At 41.9% G+C, this 23,096-nt stretch overlaps 1 protein-coding gene across 1 annotated transcript in view; it reads right to left on the reverse strand.

Moving 5' to 3' along the window:
- The window catches only part of LOC146809809 (extracellular calcium-sensing receptor-like), a 77,402-nt gene extending 54,584 nt beyond the window's left edge, over positions 1-22,818 (reverse strand). The window contains exon 1 of the mRNA XM_085614903.1: positions 22,534-22,818. Coding sequence (XP_085471029.1) covers positions 22,534-22,791 — 258 coding nt within the window. The 5' untranslated portion in view covers positions 22,792-22,818. The remainder of the gene's footprint in view (positions 1-22,533) is intronic.
- Positions 22,819-23,096: the final 278 nt, after the last annotated feature.

Here is a 23,096-nt window from a genome sequence, read left to right on the forward strand (position 1 = left end):
GCCTACCAACAACGGCACCATCGACTCCAGTTCGTCAGCCGACGACAGTGCTTCAGCAACGACGATGCAGTTGCTTGCACCATGACCTGCCAGCACCGCGACGAGCACCGCATCACTTCGCACCGCATCACTTCGCACCGCATCACTTCGCACCGCATCACTTCGCACCGCAGCCCTTTTCACCGATGCCGCTGGACGACCGTCACCGAACCACTTCTTGCACCATGACCTGAGGGTGCTGCAGCGTGGAAACCCAAATCCTCCCTTCGTCACAGACCAAATATCACACTAACACATTCAATCAATACATTCATTGGTGGGGCCCATAACACCAACATTCACACTAACATTCTTTACTGATCTGCACTTACGGGAGAGATAATTATTCCAAACGATGACATGAAAGGAATACCTGAAGAAAATTTGCTTTCATAAGCACTAAACACCTTTAACCCAACACACCTCGAACCTGAACCATAGTTATTCCTTTCACTCGATCAATGAATCTAAATAGTTGTTTTGGTGAGTTGATTTTAATCTTATATATTCTACATTCAAATTTTAATTGTTCTTTTCAAATAAACCATCCAACACATTTGCTTGTTAATCAATAAATTTGTTTATCTAGTTATTGCAAAAATTCAATTCAGCATTAGTCAAACCACAGAACACCATATTTACCTAATCTGGCTAATAGTCGTCCTCTAAGTCAATCAAGTCGTCCTGTAGCACGCTACAGTCCCAAAGATTGGGCCGAGACCATAAGCGTGTTCTCATCGATCAATGCCCATTAAGTCAAAAGTTCTTCAGTTCATCAGGAAATTGGGCAGCAATTCAGTCTGTCAAAGATTCAGGAAAACAGCTGTCCTGCAGTGTCACCGTCCTCTCCGTCAGCATATCATCAGGAAAAGGAAAAAGAGCGCGACCAACTCACTATTCTACCATCTTTTATAATGAAAATAATGTCAAAATGCATTGAAACCCAATTTTATGGGCTTCTGATTGGCTGTTTAAAATCGTCCGTTTCGGTTTCATAAAGTTCATGATGTCACTCTGTCAGGCATGTTCCATCCGGTTTGTCAAACTTGTCTATTGTTAAAGTTCTTGGCCAATGTCCAGTCGCGACCTTGCTTTGGTACGGGCAGTGTAGGTCATCTTGAGGACACTTGTTCAGAAGCTTAGGGTATGCGCACTTGGTCTGTAACCTCGTGGAATGGTAGCCGTCAAGTCGAATGCCTCATTCGGCCATTTTAACATAGCCCCAAATGGTCAACTTAAGCGAAATAAACACAAAAAGTAATTGAAACATGGAAATAACGAATAAAATGTTTAACCCTCACTAATTCCCCTATGTGTATGTAATTATCTAGCGTATAGCAAGATTTAAAGCGTTTATATTCACCCAATGATGTCATCTCGTGCAACATACAATTAACGTCACAAAAGCAACATTTATCATGCAATATTCTATTTTCTAATTATTAGTATGCGTACATATATTAGTTTATAATTATTTTAGCCACGCAAAATGCAATCCCACGTGTAATTCATACATTAGTATGGTTGGTTAGGGTTTTCATGCAAACACTTTAAAATTATTATAATTAATACATTATTCTTATTAGTATACACACGCAAGTTGGGGGGGTATACAAAATGTTGTACTACCCGCTCCATCAAACCCCCCTTTGGTGATTTTATCACCACACCATTAAAATTTTGTATTCAATTTTTCATGGAGTTCAGAAGTGATTTCTTGTATAATTTATAGTTCAGCTTCTCCAGCCTCTTCTCACTTAGTGTTCTTATACCTACTTTCTTTTAACTCCTCTAATTCTATTTCTTCAATTTCCCTCCTTTGTTTCTGATCTTTTCTTCTTAAATTTTCTCTTTTTAACTTTTTCTGAATTTTTCTCTTTTTACAACAAAGACAACCTAATTTTATTATTAATACTAGAAAAATCACACATGTTAATGGAAATAAGATCTTTCCTAAAAAGGTACTAACTAGAGCTACTAAGATATTCTTAATAGCAGCTGTTTTCTTTCCAATCTTTTCCCAAACACCTTCAACCTCCAATGGTGCAATCTCATCATGCACTTCAGTGATATTTTTAATATAGATATTCAAATCTTTACTTTTGTCAGGAATGTAAGTACAACAATGTTGAACTTTCATCATTCCACAGACTCCACCCTCTTTAGCCAATAAAATGTCAAGGGCAAGTCAGTTTTGCATTACCATAGCATGCACAGCAACCATTTCTGTATCCACTAGTAAGAATTCTCCAGCGGTGCTTGTTGACAAGCGATCCACTACTGTTGATAGTTTTCTAATTTTGTTTGCATTCAGAGATATTCCCACTGCTGGTATCAATGCTCCAAAAATGTCACCTACAATTTCTAACCAAGATTCTCTCTTACTACGTGCTAAATAATTACCTAAGCTATGTACACCATCTTCTCCTCTTTCCATATGAATTTTTTGGGGAAAAACCAGGCCTACATAACATGTGCCATACCAATGGTCTGGCAAACGATAATACGCCTTGTTCCCACAAATAAAATATAATCTAGGAAAAACTGGATCTTTTCCACCTTTAAATCCCCATCCACCCATGATTCGGTATGTATCATGGCACTCACTATTCCCTACGAAGTAATTGTTGTATGCAGTTTCATTCCTCCTAATACACTTTTTCCCTTTCTGAGGCCAATCTAAAGCCATAGTTGGACTAGCTTCTCCTTTCAAGTGTTTTTCCAATTCTACATCCCAGACTGTCTTCTCTACCTTTCCTTCAGATGCCTTCTTTTGCATCTTCAGTCTCCTTTCTTCTACCATATCCAGTAATGATCTTTCTTTAAACTGCAAGTCAAATTATTTCTAAAAATATATTCTAATGTTAGTTCTTTAGTCTCTAGAAAAAATTCACCTAATACCTTAGCAGGCTTTACCTTGTTTAGCTTTTTAATTGAAGGTACTTGTGCAAATATGTTATCTACATCTGAAAAATAATATTCTAATTTCCCTGTTTAATAAAATAAACTAGCTATTACACTACATGTTATTCCATATGTTACTGGAAGGTGGTGAAAAGTCACTCCCTCCGATACAGATGCAGGTAAATGCATGCAAACGTAGCAGTCCCTTACATCCATGGTTTTTACATATTCATACAACAATTTCGAAAACACATTATTAGAAAAATCAGTTATAGACCTGTCTTTATGTAAATAGTTTTTATCTATTCTAGTCGGAACTACCTTTTGAATCTTTTCTATATTAGTTTTGTTTTCGCTATGTCCTTCTATTGTATCTATAGTAACCTTAAATGAGATTATAAGAGCAAGTATCCACAGAAGCATTAGTAATCCTGTACAACAACAACACATTTTACACCATCTTCTCAAGAATATACATCTACCTTTTCTACTATCTGTGTTTGCCATTTTTGTTAAAATGAGCAGTGTCTTTTGACTTAGCCTCTTCTACTTCACAACTAGATTATCTAACCCAAGGCTCTAAGCACATACTTGGTTCTACCAGTTTTTGTCTTTTTGTCGTATTTTATTGTCTCTCCAGCAGCAGCTTTCTTATTTCATTCAGTTTGGCATCTCATCGTCTTTCACTTTTCCTTTGTGATCTGAATACAGAATTTCCTGAACTTCCGCTTCTTCTTCTCCAATATCGGACAAGAGAACTCTCAGGATTTCCGATTCTTCGTCTTCCTCAACCACTTTCAGTACAGTCTCCTCTCGATTTCCTTGACTATCTGCCTCTTCTTTTCTTTCAGACAGGGCGACATACGTCCATTCCGGCGACTTATACTTCTGGTTAGGTTTCCTCGTTCTTTTGTTTTCCTCTATTACGATTAACTCTTCGTCTTCTGATTTTCCTTGACTTGTCACCTCATTCACCTGTTCAGCTCTTGGTGAATTCACTCGTGTTAATCGATATCTCAGTCTCTTTATTTTGTTTGGCCAAATCTCATCTTTGGCTGCTCTTTTCAGTCTACCTCCTTTATCATTCTTTTTAGTTCTCCAAGCTCTTTTTCTTAGAGCTCGAAGGTTCTGGTACTTCGTCTTCACTTTCCTCTGATTCTGTTTCAACTTGCTTTTTACTGTCAACAGCTTCTTTTTCCACCACTTCTTTTGATTTCCCTACTTCTATCCCTCCTCGAATCTCCGGCACGCAATCTTCCTGCTGACTACTTGTCCCTTCCTCTAACTGGATGTTGGAGTTCCCTACACCTCCTCAGGGGTCTTCCGCAGAAATCTTTCCCTCTCTCTCTGTATCTGGCACCTGTCCATCTAAAGTTGTTATTTCAGGTGGAATTACTCTCAGTCTTTCATCTGGAATTTCCTTGTCAACAATTTCTTTAATTGTCTTTTCACTGTTTTTTCTTTTTCTCAGATGCACCGCTTCTTTCTCAGCCTCTGAATCTGAGCTGGTATCAGATATCTGTAGCCTTCTTATTAGGGCAATACTTCTCTGGACAGAAGTTAAATCTGATCCTGATTCCCCCCTTTCAGGGTTTTCACTTCTTCCTGTTTCTCCGTCATCTGATTCAGTACTTGATTCTGATTCATCAAAATATTATTTTCCTTTGCTATCCACTGGATTTGGGATTCTCAATGTATGGCTGGCGTGTATCCAGTTTTTGAGTCCAGCACACTTCACAGCTGTTGTTGTAGTCAAGATCACTTGTCATGGTTTTCCCCACCTTGGAACCAGACAGTTTCTTCTTCTGTGTACTTTTACTCTCACCCAGTCCCCTGGGCTCAGATCATGAACTTGCTTCTTTTCAATGGTGGTGGCATCCGCTCCAACCTGATGAAACACAGAATGAACTGCGTCAGCCAGGCCTTTACAGTAATCCAACACCATGTCATCAGTTATAGGCAACAGCTTGTTGACTGGTATGAACACATGACGCATGGCCCTTCCCATGAGAATTTCATGGGGGCTCAACCCTGTAGTTCTGTCAGGAATTGATCTAATAGTCATGAGTACTAGAGGCAAGACATCTGGCCATTTCATACCTGTGGCTAAACACATTTTCCCTATTCTGTTTTTAATAGTACCGTTCATTTACTCCACTACTCCAGAAGCCTCTGGACGATTGGCACAATGTAGTTTTTGTCGTATATTCAATGCTTCACAAATCAATTGTATGATCTCATTATGAAAATGTCCTCCTCGATCTGATTCAATTGTTACTGGGAACCCAAATCTAAGAATGAATTCCCTCAACAGCAATTTTGCCACTGTAATTCCATCATTTCTCCTAGTTGGGTATGCCTCTACCCATCTTGAGAACAAACAGACCATTACTAGGACATATCTCAATCTGTTACAGGGAGGCATTTCAATGAAGTCTACTTGCATTCTGATAAAAGGCCCTCCTTCTCGACCTATGGTTCCTAGATTCACTACTGTCTTCCTTCCAGGGTTGTCTTGCTGACATATAAGGCATCTTTGACTTAGACTCTCTGCAACAAGTCTGAATTTTGCATTGTATCAGGTCTGTTTAAATGACCTGATCATGGCATCTCTCCCTATGTGTCCCTGACCATGATACATCCGTGCCATGGCAGACATCATGCTATCAGGCATAACTGGTCTTCCATCCCGATAAACCCACACATGATCCTTCTCCCTTGGTGCACATCCTGCTTTTACCCACAGTCTCATTTCCTCATCTCCTGCTTCTTCCTGCAACTGTCTTACTTCTTCCCAAGTACCTACAATGTTAGTAAACATTAAGGCACAAGAAACCGCCTCTTTCTCCTTTGCCCTGTTGATCGAATTCTGATTACGGGCACAGTATTGAGCCATATAATTGGCATATTTGTTTCCAGTGGCGATATAATCGCCAGTCTGGCTGTGAGCAGCACACTTCACAACTGCCAATTGCCTAGGCAGCTGTATCACCTCAAGCAATTTTCCAACCACTTCAGCATTCTTAATGGGAGTTCCACTTGATGTCAAAAATCCTCTCTGTAGCCATATCTGGCCAAAATCATGCACAACATCAAATCTATACTGACTGTTACCTGGGCCGATCTCACTCCTTTCAGATAGGATGCTTCCATCACAGCTGCAACTGTACACACTGCATATGCTGCACTCAATGTTCCATCATCTGTTCTCAGACAAGAACCATCCACAAACATCATGAAATCGCTTTCAGGCAATGGTACATCTTTCATGTCAGGTCGTGGTTTCGTACAGAAATCAAGTACATCCAGACAATCATGATCTGCTTCATCCCTGACTTCTATATTCTCAGCATCAGGCAATAACGTTGAAGGGTTCATGTTCAAACATCTCACAAGACTCACATTTGTTGCACCTAATATGACTTTCTCATACTTAGTCAGCCGACTATGTGTCATGTATGGAGTGCGACTCCTTGTTAAAAGGATTGCCACGTCATGAGGTACAAACACTTTCACAGGATATCCCATCACAATTCCTTCACTTTGTTCCAAACTCCGACAAGTAGCAGCTACTGCTTTCAAACACCCAGGTAAAGCTACAGCTACTGGGTCTAGCATAGACGAAAAACATGCAATTGGTCTCCTCAGCTTTCCATGTTTCTGTATTAATACAGAAAGTGCACATCCATTCCTCTCACTGCAGTACAACTCAATCTCCTTCTCGTAATCAGGCAGTCCTAACGCTGGAGCTTCACACAGACCATCTCTCAGTTGTTGAAAAGCAGCCAATTCCTCTTTGTTTAATTCAATGGAATCTCTCACATCACTTCTCGTCAAACATACTAAGGGCTTTGCAATCAGTGAAAAATTGCTTATCCACTGACGACAAAATCCAACCATTCCAAGAAACATTCTTACTTTTCTTTGTGTCATGGGAGCTCTCATTCCCTTTATGATTCTGATTCTGTCTATTGTTATTTTCCTCAGTCTATTTTCAATGTTATGGCCTAAATAATGTACTTCTTTCTTGCAAAATTGTAATTTTGATGGCGACACTTTAAGTCCTCCATCTGCCAAATGATTCAACAAGGCTATAGTGTCTGATTCGCAAGCTTCGCGAGTTTTCGACGCCACAAGAAGGTCGTCGATGTACTGGACTAGTACTGAATTTTCAGGCATCGTTACATTTTCCAGTGATTTCTTTAATATCTGATTAAATATTGAGGGGCTCTCTGTATATCCCTGTGGAATTCGACACCAAGCCAAAATACGTTCGCCAAAACGAAATGCAAAAATTTGCTGGCTGTTATGGTGCAATGGAATGGAAAAGAAAGCATGGCATAAATCGATTACAGTATACCATTAAGCATCATGGGGAATCTGATACAAAATCACAGATGGGTTTGGTACAATGGGACAACATGGGACATCTATTTTGTTTATTTTTCTCAAGTCTTGTACTATTCTGAACTGACCATTAGGCTTTTTCAGTCCCATAATCGGTGAATTACATGGACTACTCATTATTTCTCTCAAAATACCTTGTTTTATCATTTTCTCAATTATAGGAGTAACTCCTTCTATTACTTCTGGTGTCAGTTTATATTGAGGGACATTTGGATAACTTATTCCTTCTTTTATTGTTATTCTCAGTGGGTCTACATTTCTCATCAGTCCTACATCTTCTCCTGTAAAATCCCAGACTTCTGCTTTTACGGTCTGTTTCAGTTCTTAAGGTAATTCATCAGGATTGAACACAGCATAAGCTTCAGTAACCTCAGTTTCCCTATTGGCCATTGTCACTTTATACAGTACATCTTCATCAGGGGTTTCAAATGCTATACCATCAGGAGTACAGAATATAGTGCAATTCATCTTGCACAACAAATCCCTACCTAACAAGTTTACTGGACTTGTATCGCACACGACAAAACGGTGCATTTCAGAGAATTTCCCTATACTAACCTTCACAGGTTCCGTAAGGTATGTTTTGATCTGTTTGTTGGATACCCCAACTACTTGGATTGTTTCATCCGAGAAAGGAAGATTCTTAACATCAGCTGACCTGACAGTCGATCGAGTAGCACCAGTATCGACTAAGAAAGTAATACTTTCATTGTTTATTTTCCCATCCACAAATGGGCCTGTCTGGTCTATTTCTAGAGTTGCGCCAAGTACGCACTCTTCTTCCTCCCTTCGGCACCGTCAATAACCTTCGTCTGATTCACTCTCATCGCGTTGCAACCAATACTGCGAAACAGTGCTTGCGCGCGACAGCTTATTTACCTGTTCTTCGTTGTAGAATCTCGTTTTTTTACTAAATTTCTGGGAGTTTTTGCTCTGTGGAAAAGGCGGTTTTGGCACCTGATTCTGTTGGGTTACAACCTGCTGCTGTCGCTGCGGTTGACCACTCACCTCATTCTTCACCTGTGGATTCAATGATGCATTTTCATTGTTAGTGTTTGGGGAAAATTTACACCCGGATTTCCAATGCCGTATTCTACTACAATTATGACATGAGAATTTCTTTTTAGCTTCTTCTATATTAAAGTTTCCCTTACCTTTTCCAGGAATAAAGTTTTGTCTAGGGCCTGTATTATTTGCTTGTTCTGCTAACTGAGCTTCCTGCCTCTCTGCTACCTTTACTTGTGCCCACATAGCTTTCTCCTTTAATTTACGCTGTTTTGCTTCAGTTTCGTCACTAAAATATTTTGCATGTCTCAATACTTCATCTATTTTCTTATTTTGCCAATCTACAGTATGTTGCTTGATCATTTCACTAATCTCTGGAAGTAGACCATATACAAAACTGTATACAAAATGACGTAAATCCTTTCCACTCAAATTCTCATCACCGCTAAACTGCTTAAAGGCCAAAATCAACCTCTCATAATAGGCATGTACCGACTCCTACCTTTCCTGATGTGTTCTGTCAATTTTCACCCAATCTGTTTCTTTAGGCGGTACCTTATTTTTCAGAAAGACAATAACTTGTTCATATTTCTTCATTACCTCGGGATCAGGGGCTCCTGTCTTTGGATCTCTAGGGCATTCCTGTGTTGGCCAATTTATCATCAATTTGCACTCTGTCCATAAATCTGCCGGTACTATTATGTCAAATAGACTATTCAAATCAATCCATAATACCTTAGATAACTTCACAAATCTGTCCACTTGCCTATACCACTCGACAGGCTTTTCGCGGAGTTGAGGGAAATCATTGGTAAATGGCAAAATATCCTGCCTTGTCCATGGAACATGTACATACCCTCCTCCTGGAATTTCTCTCATGGGGCATTCTGTTACTATCTTCTCTTTTTCTCTTACAGGGAATGCTGTAAATGTTTTGTCTGGGGCATCATCTCGCTTTCTGTACCACCTACTTCTCCATCTCCCCATTTTCTCAACAAAATAATTATTTCCCTAAACTGACTTATTCGTCCTGTGCTACTCAAATTTTCAATATTTTTTTCAGTAAAATCTATTTGATATTGTTTTTGTAGAGCTTTCACCTTTTCAATATCTATACCCATTTCATTTGCTACTTCTTCCAATCTTTCATGCAGATTTGTTGCCCGCCATGTTACACTTTTACATAAAATTAACAATTCTTCATCCTGATAAGTTTTTAGTTTCTCTGTGGGGATAGTTCCTACTATTAACTCTTCCAGTACCATCCGTAATTTGGCTACATCTATTGACTGGGATTCTTTGTCTTTTCTTTGTAAACTTCTTAGCCATTCACTTAATTCATCTGTAGTTGGACCTACTGGTTTTTCTACATTACTTTGTTCTAAATCCCTTTGGGTTTCCGTTACTGATTTCATTGTCATGGTATGTCTCTCTGTTACATTTTGACCTACGAATGGATTATTCAAAACATTTGGCTCAATTATATTCATAGTCTGTCTCCATGAATTTTCATTCATGTTTTGTTTTGGCTTCTCTATCTGTTTCTGACTGTTATAAGGGACTGTTAGACAATTTTCTCTATTCTTCTGTTTATCAAAAATGGGCATCACAGGGCCTATAGTCACTGGAACAGTTACAGCTTCTAAATTTTTAGTCAATTCACGTATCTTTTCAGTTAGTTCTAAAGTCGTTTTTGCTAACTCTGCTGAATTTTCTCCACTCACCTTATTATCCGATTTTCTCTCTATCTCTCTGATGGAATTACTCTTTCCTAATTCTTGGGGTGCTGGTTCAGTTTTAATAATTCGCAAAGTTTCTCTCATTGGGGCACTTGGTGTCAACATTTCAGATTCTGGTTGATACAGAGGTGGATTCTTATAAAACATGTCATCAATAACATCATCCTCCGACTCATGCACTCCATACCCTCCTGATTCTATATTATGTCTCTTTTCGGTACATTTTCTACCTCCAACTTCTTCACCAGTTCTTACAGGGAATAGACCTTCAGTCATACTAGCATTCCAAACCTTCTCATTCGGTCATCATGATTTTCATGTCCATACGATCTACCAAACATGTACCTATATCTTCCGCCGCTCCTCTGTCTTTCTCTGTCATGCATCTCATCTTCCCATTCTGTCAATGCCTCAAACTGTGTCGGTCTAGGTCTCAGCTCTAGATTCATCATTTTCTCTCTTAAATTTCTCAAAACTGCTAAATTAAATGAACCATGTTCCGGAAATGCCAAAACTCCATCATTTTCTGTGTACTTCACCCAATTGTCTAACCAAATACAAGTATGATATCCATATTTCGCAACCATAAAGGATGTGGGGGGTTTCGGCGGAGGAAGTAACTGTCCTTCCCTAGTCACTATCGGTTTGTCCTTTTTAAACCATTTCTTGATTCTCCCAAACCAGGATTTTTTCTCTGTTTCTGGTGGATCGTAATACATCTTTTTGTTTTTCGTTTATCACTAGCCTTACGGCTGTACCGTTATCCTGACCAATCGTAGCGCGACTCACACTAACGCACCAATCTGGAGCGTCTACGTCACTTCTGTAATTTTCCAATCCCAGCGCGTCTCACACCAACGCACCAATCAGCAACGTCTACATCACCCTGTACTTCTCCACTCCTAGCGCGGCGTACACTAACGCACCAATCAGGAGCGTTTAGTTTCTAGCTGACTGGCCAATCCCAGGACGGTCTTTCTGACGTCAACAGCTGCTGCTCCTACTCCTGCTCCTGTTGACCCCTCCTTTACAAAAAAATTCTCGGTAAGCTTTTTACATTTTTCAAATTTACAAATCTGTTAGTAACAACATAAAAACACCACCATTGTCCGCTTCGCTAACCAAAGAATACCAAAAGATCTTTTTCACAAGAATTCTGTCTTTCCCAAGAGCAGCGCTTACCTCTACCTTACTACGGAATTGTTACTTCCGTTGATAAAGTAACACATCCCTCTACCTCACCCTTCTAACAAGCATCAGCTAACCGCTTCTCCAGAATTAAGACACCTAGTTGGAGACCCAATGCTCCTGAGAAATACAACCAGAGTTTCGCAATTAACCGGAATGCCTTTACATTCACACACTTTCACACGGGAAAATTGTAGTACATTCACACAGAATTCTGTCTTTCCCGAGAACAGCGAACAGTCAGTCCTACTACAGAAATATGACACTCGTTAACAAAGTAGCACTTCCCTCTCCTTTGTCCTTCTAGCAAGCTACCTTTCCAGTGATAAGCGTTATCAGAGTACCTTCTGGCCTCCTGGTACCTAAGACCAAAATTTCACAGGTAACCTTTGCTATCATACACACTTCTCTCATACAGAAAGTGTCTCTAATGGCAACACACGACGATGCTACCGAATCGAACCCAGACAATGCGTCGTGCAACTCCAATTGTTACAAATTTCCCCCGTGTACCTACAGGGCAACAACAATTCCGTCTTTCCCGAGAGCAGCGCTTACCTCTGCTCTACTACGGAACTGTTACAAACTTCCGACTTCCTACATCCCAAAGCTGTGCAAACAACATAGAACTCAACGCAACTCAACATAGAGGGTTAATACATAAACCAATATCAATCAATAACCAATAATCAATAAGCAATTTACAAGCAATAATCACCAAAACAATAAAACCATCATCTTGCTACCAGAAAAACTGCTGCAGCGTGGAAACCCAAATCCTCCCTTCGTCACAGACCAAATATCACACTAACACATTCAATCAATACATTCATTGGTGGGGCCCATAACACCAACATTCACACTAACATTCTTTACTGATCTGCCCTTACGGAGAGATAATTATTCCAAATGCTGACATGAAAGGAATACCTGAAGAAAATGTGTTTACATAAGCACTAAACACCTTTAACCCAACACACCTCGAACCTGAACCATAGATATTCCTTCTACTCGGTCAATGAATCTAATTAGTTGTTTTGGAGAGTTGATTTTAATCTTCTATATTCTACATTCATATCTTAATTGTTCTTTTCAAATAAACCATCCAACACATTTGCTTGTTAATCAATAATATTGTTTATCTAGTTATTGCAATACTTAAATTCAGCATTAGTCAAACCACAGAACACCATATTTACCTAATCTGGCTAAAAGTCATCCTTTTAAGTTAATCAAGCCATCCTGTAGCACGTTACAGTCCCAAAGATTGGGTCGAGACCATAAGAGTGTTCTCATCAATCAATGCCCATTAAGTCAAAAGTTCTTCAGTTCATCAGGAAATTGGGCAGTAATTCAGTCTGTCAAAGATTCAGGGAAACAGCTGTCCTGCAGTGTCACCGTCCTCTCCGTCAGCATAACGTCAGGAAAAGAAAAAAGAGCGCGCCCAACTCACTATTCTACCATCTTTTATAATGAAAATAATGTCAAAATGTAACGAAACCCAATTTTAGGGGCTTCTGATTGGCCGTTTAAGATCGTCCGTTTCGGTTTCAGAAAGTTCATGATGTCACTCTCTCAGGCCTATTTCATCTGGTTTGTCAAACTTGTCTATTGTTAAAGTTCTTGGCCAATGTCCAGTCGCGACCTTGCTTTGGTACGGGCAGTGTAGGTCATCTTGAGGCCACTTGTTCAGAAGCTTAGGGCATGCGCACTTGGTCTGTAACCTCGTGGAATGGTAGCCGTCACGTCGAATGCCTCAGTCGGGCATTTTAACGTAGGCCCAAATGGTCAACTTAAGCGAAACAAACACAAAAAGTAATTAAAACATGGAAATAACGAATAAAATGTTTAACCCTCACTAATTCCCCTATGTGTATGTAATTATCTAGCGTATTGCAACATTTAAAGCGTTTATATTCACCCAATGATGTCATCTGGTGCAACATACAATTAGCGTCACAAAAGCAACATATATCATGCAATATTCTATTTTCTAATTATTAGTATGCGTACATATATTAGTTTATAATTATTTTAGCCACGCAAAATGCAATCCCACGTGTAATTCATACATTAGTATGGTTGGTTAGGGTTTTCGTGCAAACACATTAATATTATTATAATTAATACATTATTCTTATTAGTATGCACATGCAAATTGGGGGGGGAATACAAAATGTTGTACTACCCGCTCCATCAAGGGCACAGCACGCTGCACCGCTGCATTTTGCACTGCAGCATCCGATGCCTGCCGACGCCGGCACTCCTCACTTCAACCGCAATGAGTTCAATCTGTAACGCGTGTGACTTCAAGGGCCCAATGACTCCTGCACCGAACTCCAGAACCTATGCCTGCGGACACTGTGCTTTCGGAGCTCAACGAGAGGTCGCTGACACCCTGCATTTCTAAAGGTACTGCTTTGCGGGTCTTCCCGACACCATAGCCAGCTGGCGACGTGGCAGTCAGCCAGAACTGTCTGGATTTGTTGTTCACGGCGCCGTGATAGCCCCAGACAGAGCTATTGACTTCAAGGAACTGTTTTTCAAGTTTATTCCGATAACTGAAGATTTCTAAGTACTGTATTGTGGATTTTTATAGTTTTTGGTCTTGTCTTAAGTATATAAAAATATTGGATATTTTTCTAAACTGGTGTGGTGTACTTTTGTAGTGCTTACACTGTATTACCTCTAGAATAAGCCTGACTGCTCGTGCCAATCTACCAAGGGGGGGAGCAGGGGTTATTTTACGAGTGTAACTCCCTTGTCCTGACTAGAAGGAAGGGTTCCTACTTGGACAAAAGTGCAAACCCTTGCCAACTAGAGACCCCCATTTATAACACAGACCTATTGACTTTGAAAATTATCAGCAAGAGGGTCACAGCTAAACCCACAGGAAGAAACTGCAAAATAATGATGGTTTGGTTAAACAGTGTGTTTAACTAATATGTTGTTAGTTAGAAACTAAAACCAATGCACCATATTATCCTATATGACACTGGCTATATCCCCTAAGGTTCCTTGAAAATGCTAACTGATTAAGAAATAAATACAGGTAACAGTATTAACAGAAACTGGCTATAAAATGGAATATAATATCATAAATGTTGTCATACCCAAAGTCCTCACAAGTCCTTCATCCCTCATGGCAGTGGTGCCCAGTGGGTGTGAGCACCCATAAACATCCAAATCACGCTTTCCAATTAGAAAAGAAGGTGCATATTTAAAAGGATCACTACAACTCTTTTATTGTTTTCCAACCATCAATAATGGCATTGGCTACATCTGTCACTTTTTGGCCATCATAGGACGGAATCTAGATATATTAAATTAAAGACAAAGGTCCCGACCGGGCAGGACAAAGATGAGGAGCTGACTTTGCATCTGTGTTAATAACAGGTGCATAGGAATTTCTGCTATGACATGGGTTTGCAGATGTTTTCGATTTCGCATCGCAAGATGAAAGTGTGCACTATCGGTACAATGGTTTTAGAGTGTTTTTACAAAAGATTGTCTATTATTTTGCAGAGGGCTGTTTGGAGCAAATGGGACCAGAGGGGCATTGAACGTTTTCAAGCTAAAACATGTAATTTCTATTTTTTATTATTTTTTCCCTCACTTGGGCGCTAATATATCAGGGCGATTAATGTTAATAATTGTGTATTGTACAGATGATACATACATTCAACATAGGATGGGTGACATGACTTACAGTGTATGAATAGAGGCCACTCATGAGCATTTGTGCAAGCTCTACATGAACTATTTAGGAAGCTTATAATTGAGAGTTCTCATTGTTTCTATTTATCTAGACGACGTAAGCAACAATAAAATGCAGAAAAATTCACATGTTGTAGACATGCAGCTTTGGGACATGCCCTTCTATAAGCATCATACAGGCTGACTTTTAAGTTTAATAAATGTAGATTTTTGATTAAGATATATTTTCAGTGCAATTTCTCAACATGAAGGGTGAAAAGGTAGATAATAATCAGTAAAACAGATTTTGTTATTTATGATGTAAGATACAACGCCAAATTAAACAAGGTCAAATTACATCCATGGAAATGAACAATAATCAAGCAGACCATCAATATGATGAGGATCTTAAGACATGCTGAGGCTTTATCAGTCTGTTTATATAGTACGTTACGTTGGAGGATATCCTGGTGCTGAAGAAGGAGCTGTATGGGCAGCACCAGGGATGGGGCTAGGTGCAGAGCCAGGTCTTCAATTTCTTTTATAATTCAGGGGCAGGTTAATCAAGACTTGGGACGAGGTAGGAGAAGGCATTGCTCTGGCTGGACAAAGGTGTCCAGAAGGTTTCTGGACATTTATGATGTTGTTAAGGTACGTGGGGACAATGTTGTATAACGCTTTGTGTGAGGTGCAATGTTTAGTTACATAGATAAGATAAATAGGTAAAAGCAACTAGTGAGGCTTGCATAAAGGTTAATAGAACCTTCCATTATTTTTAGATCACAAGCGCCTTCAGATCCCCCTGCAATGGACTCATTACTACAATTGTCTCCAAAAGTGAGAACAGCTAACGTTTTGAAGTAGTGGAGCTTTTACTTTTAAATTCACTGAAATTGGTACAATGTTGTCTCAGGTATATATGAAAATTGCAGATCAGCAAAATGACCGTACGTTGCCATGAAATACATATCCCGAAAGCAAAGTTCTTACATAATTTGAAAAGTCTCATGTTAGGCAATTTAATTAATTTAATAACAGTAAATCGTGAGTGAAAGGGAAACCTATGCAATCAAAAAGGAGAAGCACAACATGCGTCTTTGAAAGAAAGTGAAAAGTTGGCTTTACCTGCAAAAAGTAATACACACCATGCAAAAAACTAAGGGGGGTATTCACAAGGACTTATCTCCTATTTATCACCACCTTAACGCATCAAAAGTGGGGATAGATGTATCACCCCACTCACAAGTTGGTGCAAACTGCAGACAACGCCAGTATTCCCGCGATAACTGCCCCAAAATGTATCTCCACGGTGGACACCACCAAGTAACCCTAATGAGATGCAGAGTAGGCATTCCCATGCAAAAACACAGGAAAAAACCACAACACCACTTTCACAACAAACTGCCAGATATGCGATGCGAACCAAAAACAGGCGATAAGCCACGTTAGTAACAGGGAATTAACACCTGCCTTTTGCTGGTGTTAAGCAGTACGACTACCTGCAGCATAAAAGGTAGCCCATACCGGAAGACACACCGATTCTATGGAGACAATGATCATGCAATGCGGAAACCCATGAAGGCCACAACACCCACCGCAACCACCCCCAGCCCCACCCTCCGGACATACACATACCGTGCATGACACAAGAGTCACAAGCGCATGATGATGCACACTGCCCAAAATAAACACACATGTGTGGCCACAAGAACGAGAAACAGTCACACAGCACTGAAGTAATAACCAAAAACTTTATTGAAATTCAACACAAAACACCAATGCGGAAGACTCCTGTTGGGTCCGTCAGGGACAACTCGACGTCACAGCCTGGAAAATAAAGCACAAAATCAGGACGTGTGTCATGCACACATCAAAGGAGCGAGACACAGAGAAACAGAGAAGGAAGGAAAGCCAGAGAGAGAAAGAGAGGGAAGAAAAGGAAGAGAGAGAGAGAGAGCGAGAGAGAGAGAGCGAGAGAGAGACACCGCCGCCCCTGCGCACCCAGGCCCCACTGCTCGCCTGCTGTCACTGGTGTGTGTCCATCAGTGGGCACACCACGTGCCCGTGCAAGCTCCAGGCCCCGGTCATGCCACCATGGCATGTTCAACATCATGCAGACCCGCCCCGCGGCCCAGCAGGTCCCACATATGATGCTGAGTCCTGAGTCATCTATGGCGGAGACCACATCAGTGCACATGTCATTATCGCAGGCTGCACACCCGCTCAGCTATTTCGGTGCCACTAACCCTGTGCAACCCCAGTCAGCGCCACGTGGTTGTAGGCCCGTGATGGCCACAAGGCTTCGGGTGCCACTAACCCTGTGCAACCCCAGTCAGCGCCATGTGGTGGTAGGCCCTTGACGGCTACAAGGCTTCTGGTGCCACTAACCCTGTGCAACCCCAGTCAGCACCACGTGGTGGTAGGCCCGTGATGGCTGCAAGGCTTTGGGTGCCACTAACCCTGCGCAACCCCAGTCAGTGCCACATGGTGGTAGGCCCATGACGGCTGCAAGGCTCTGGGTGCCACTAACCCTGTGTGCAACAACTCATGGGCCCATTACGATTGAGAACCGTGGAGCGTCCGTCATCCAGTCACCAGCGGCAGAGGGGAATGTGATGTTGTTGGCATCTTATATTTGCGGGGTCACATGGCCTGTGACGCCTGTGCCGGATGGGTGTGGTGTGTGTGCAAACCTGCCCTCAGGGAGGGGCCGTGACATGCTGACAACTAGACCAGTGACCTGCACACCACCAGCGAGTACGCCTGCAACAGGTAATTATGTGGGCCCCCCTTAGAGCGTAAGCAGAGTGGGCTGGCCTGGCGTACGCTGGACCAGCGCAGGGCTTGCTACAAAGACTCAGGGGCTCTGGGTGTGGTTCAGTCCATGCCTGGAAAAGGAAGTGACTAATGCGTGTGTCCCTGTTGTAGTGTCCACGGCACCCGGAACACAATAGGCAATGTAGCACACTGTGACTGGCATCCCACTAGATGAGCATCATTGACGTAAGGGAAATCACTGTCCCTACGTCCATCCATGCATTCATACATGAATGATGAAAGACATGACACAGCAGTGCGTTATTGGATGTTTATTGCATATCCAGTGGAGTTTTGCAGCTGGAGTGGTAAAGGGCATGCCAAGCACACCACACAATATGGACCCGTGGAGGGCCAGCCAGAGTCCATCCAGGGATGACAAGTACGGCATAAGAGGAAGGGTACAGTCGCAGTCTGGTCGCCGTGTCATTGGTCATCGAACAGGAAATGGCAGTCCATGTCGCGGTCCAAGGTGAGTGCAACGGAGTGTATCGGGGGTCAGTGGAAGGTCATGTGGCCATGTGCGGCACCAAGCAGAAACAGGCTAGGTGGTGGAAATGAATGCTAGTGCCTCCTGAACTCAAACCCATCCACATCCTTGTCTTCGGATGTGTGCTCTGCCCCACCTGGGGGTGTTGCAGTTCCAGCTGTGACACTGTGTGCCACTGACACATCAGGTGCCGGAGGAGGATTGTCGGCTGCACTGTGTGGCAGTGACACATCAGGTGCTGAAGTGGATACGCCTGCCGCACTGTGAGGCACTGACACACGAGGGGGATGGTGTGGGGGCAGCATCATTCATCAGCGTCACACCTTGTGGCACCAATGCCATGATGAAGATCTGCAGGGCATTGTAGATCCCAGCTACATTTTGCTGATGTGCAGCGGTGGCTGCCATCCTTTCTGCCTCCATTTGCACCATGTCCTCCATGAGCCTCCGCATGTGTGCCCGCTCACGGCTGGCATCGTTGGAGCCACTCTGAGCGGACAGGTGTTCTTCTCTCCATGTCATGACTCCAGCGATGTCAGTCAGGGCTCGTTGGAGACCATGGAGCGGGCCTATACACCCATGGATGGCGTCCAGTTTGGTAGCCATAATGTCGAACTCCACCCGCCAGCACATGGCGTTGGAAGGCCATGTGTTGTTCCTGGGGGTCTTGGGAGACTGCTGGGGCTGTGGGTGCCTCCTGCTGGGTGGTGTGGGTAGTGGTGGGGTCTCCTCAATGCAGCTGGGCTCCCCTGATCCTGGAGGTGAGTTGCGGGTGATGTCAATGATGTCTTGGAGGGCTTGGGTGTCGATGCTGGGGGTGTCCTCCTCGTCATCAGTGAAGCGTGGCTGGGACTGCTCTGCAGGAGGTGTTGACAGTGCTCCTGCAATGTGATGGGGAGATGGGGTATTACAATGTGTCCACATGTATGTGGTCGCATGGTACATGTTGACATTCAGACAGCATGGCATTGCACATTGTGACAGTCTGTAGATCAGGGCCATGACCCAGAGTCATTGTGGGTGTGCACTGTGCTCTGCTTGATTGTGCATGTGTGCCATTGTGACCATCTCCACCTATCCCCCCAGTACCTGGTGGTCACTCACCCTGTTGCAGTTGTGTTGTGTCCTGTCGAGCAGTGTCCGGTCCCCCGACTCCGGCCACAGTCTCCACACTGATGACTGTCGACACCAGCTCCTCCATGCCATCCAGCATGAGCTGTGGTGCTGGGCTCCCAACTCTATTCTGCTTTGCTGCCTTCTGGTTGGCTGCGAGTTTATCCTTGGTCTTCTTCTTCTTCTTGTCCTTGCCCTTCCCTGTTCCCGAGGTCCTAGGCTGATCGTCCGGGTTCCTTGTGGGGTTGCGCTCGTCCTCTACGCATGCTCCGGCTGCCTCCATGGTGCTTGGGTGTTGGTCAGTTTGTGTTTGAGTGTTTTTTCTACTTTTATAATGATTTTTCACGCCTGCCATGTGTGTGTTGCAGGCCTGGCGCTGCTTATCGCTGATTTCCTCATCGCGCTTTGGCCCATCGCATGTTTTTTCGCATTGAGGTTTGTGTTTTTATCTCCGTTGAGGTGGTTGTATCGCGGACTTTGGCTGCGTTTTCGGCGGACTATCGCATGGTACCGCCGTGTTGTGAATTCCACGTTGACACGGGGTTATTTTCCCGTGATAGGCTGCGATGTGTAAAATTGTGTTAACATTTTCTGGAGATGTTTAGCAAACGTTCTTGTGAATATACCCCTAAATGTTTACTTGAATTAAGTGTATAAGTACATTGTAAAGATTGTCTGGTCTTAGTGGTTAATAAGTTAACTGATTTTTTTATGTAACTATATAGGAACTAGTGTAGAACATTTCCATTATTATCTAGCTCATACGTCAACTAAGCAGTTGGTTATAATGCAAAATGTCTTGCTCTTAGAAGGTGGAGTCTTTTCTCAGTGTGGCTTCTGCATTCAACAAATGGTCCCTGCCATGTGCTGAAAAACAATGCATTTCCTTTGTTGCCATGGAAGCAATGGAGGTAGAAAAACACACCCGATAGCTAGCTAATAGCATATTGGTAAGACAGAAATGCTTCTCTCAGTTGATCAGGCATGTTATTGCACTGTCTCAAACAATGGCTGGAGGTGGCTGACCAAAAGCAACCAATAGCTCACAATGTATTATGTGCAAGATGTTCAGAAGGTAACTAACGCTGTCACACCAGACATCGGCAATCCTTAAGCCAACCCTTGACAGGGCGGCCATCTCAGCTTGCAATGCTCTATCAGTGCCAGTCTAGAATGATGAAAACCACCCCTTTTGAAAGAGATCAAAACTGTCACTTTTTATTTAGGAACATGTTCAGGCTGTAGATGAATTCACACATGTGTGTCAGTCTGTATATGCTTGTGCACCATGGGTGCGTCTTTGCATTCGTGAGTGCATATTTCGTTGTGTGCATGTACGCAATTAGCGCACATGTGGGTGCCTGCACATACATCTGTTGTGTTTATATATGTTTGTGTGTGATGCTTGGATACAGTTCTAGAGTATGACATGACTTCATATAAAATGTTCACAGGGTGAATCAACATAGGCTGCATGACTTATACCTGGGTGAGGCATGCCTTTTATGATGAGAAGGGGGCTGATATGGTCGTTCTCAGGAATTGAGAAAACAAAAGGTGTCGCAATGCACAATGCAGAACCATCTCGGCTGTCATATCCTGCAATAAATGCTTCTCAGGGGCAGGACCATGTGCAGTTGGTTGTTAATGATGTTCTAAAGAACTGACGGCAGAAACAATACCAGTTGGCATAACGAGAATTCAAATAGAAAATGTAGAGCGGTGCATCAGACCAAAAAGAAAGATATGGCAAGCGCGAAGATAAAGAGTCTATGATCATAGCTTGATTTAGAAACAAATTTAGAGAAAAAATCTGAGATTAGATTCTGAAGAGGGATCTTAAAAAACGGGAGAGAGATGTCTGGGATTCCAAGATATTCCCCAAATTACCACAGAAATTAGGAGAAATGAACTAGAACCAAGGAAGAAAGAATGTCTAAACTTTGAGGTGAAGACATTGACAAAGCCTGAGAGTAGTTCAGGTTATGTTTTCTACATTGTGTTGAAGGATTGCAGAAAAAGTGGCAGAAGAGTAGGTAGAGAGGTGCAAAAGTGAGGAATTTCTGTTATGTTAGTTTCTTTCTCCAAGGCTGACACTTATGTTCGAATTCATTCTCTGTTAATGTGTAGTTCACAAGGGTTTTCACTGAGCTTTGTTTCTTCTTATATTGATCCATGGGTTGAGTAATGATAATCATAGTTGAAGGAGGGATTAGGTCCCCAGATGGGGGAGACTGGTAAAAATATGGACAATACTTTGAAACGGAAGGTTACCACATACTCAAACCAAGCAGGGTTTGTTAAATTGTGCAACAACAGAATCATGACACAGGAGAACCACCCATGGCTATTAACACCAGGGTGAAGAGATACAATAAAAACGATAATCAGTCAATTACAGATCTAAAAACATTTGCAATTCACGCCTTATTTCCTGATGTCATCGTAGACATCAATCTGTGTCCGACGTCTCAAAATTTCTGTGGAACCCTAAAAGCAACCCTTATCATATAGATTAATTTTTTGCTCATCCTTCAACACAGGATATTCGATTTACCCAAATGAGCAAAAACCTAGCTCGAACACACCTATGAATGCATTTAAATTTACAAATTTGTCTTTTTTGCCGCTGTAACCCTAATTTTTTCATCATTAATATTATATACAGTATACAATAAATATTTTGTTTCAGAGTGTAGCGACCTGTCTTCTTACTCAGTACGGTGCTTGGTTGTTGTATGCATGTATGTTTGTGGCATCTTGTATTTTCCCTTTGTGTATTACTAGAATATCCTGCCATGTCCTATCTATCTGAACCCTCTCCCAATAATTTCTAGATTGCATTATGGAAACATACCTATTTGTATCCGTTTCCACACTTAAAACATTTTGCCCATGATCCTACCTTAATATCCCTATTAACTTATGCTAACCCTCCTGGGAAGTGCAACCCATCAACTGAGGTTTCCTGTTATTGCCTTTCATATTCTTGTGTATGCCTTTACTCAGCCTGCTCAGTCAATATACCATCATTTTACTTGTTCTACAAGGTGGAGGAAGGTGAGGAGGTTAAGGTTTTTTTAGAAAGTAGGTGAATAATAAAACAGATTTATAAGCATTTAGAATATGTCTTACTTGAGGAAATCTGTAGAGTCCCAGCACTTGAGCGACTTGTATAGAAGATGTAGAAAGATTGTCTCCAATGATGGCAGTCATCTTGGGTGGAGCCTGGCACCTGTAATTTGGAACCATGTTCTGCTGTTCTGACAGGAGCCAAATGGCACCTTGTACAGCCATCATTTCTACGTAGCAGGAGTCAAAAATCTTAAACCCCAAGGTGATGTTGGGTAAAATGTTGGGATTGCGGTTAATTTCGTCAATGGCATAAACCATGGCCTGTGCATACTGGTATCCCTCCGCAAAGAATCTGAGTAGAGAGAGCAGAGTCTTTCTTAAGATTTAAACATAGACTTGATTGATATCTTTGCTAAAGACCTAAACAAGAGTTTGAATATGTTTGGTTCCTACAGAAACATCTAGCACATTAATATTTGCCAATTCTGCTTAGACCTGAAAACAAGCTCCAAGAGTAGCAGGAAATGTGTTGAGGTGAATATTAGGGTAATGCAGAGCTACTGTTTAATGAGTGATGTTATTTAATTTTTACTTTTAACCTTGATGACATACATTGTCACGCA

This window comes from Triturus cristatus, chromosome 7, assembly GCF_964204655.1.
Source record: "Triturus cristatus chromosome 7, aTriCri1.1, whole genome shotgun sequence".
NCBI lineage: Eukaryota > Metazoa > Chordata > Amphibia > Caudata > Salamandridae > Triturus > Triturus cristatus.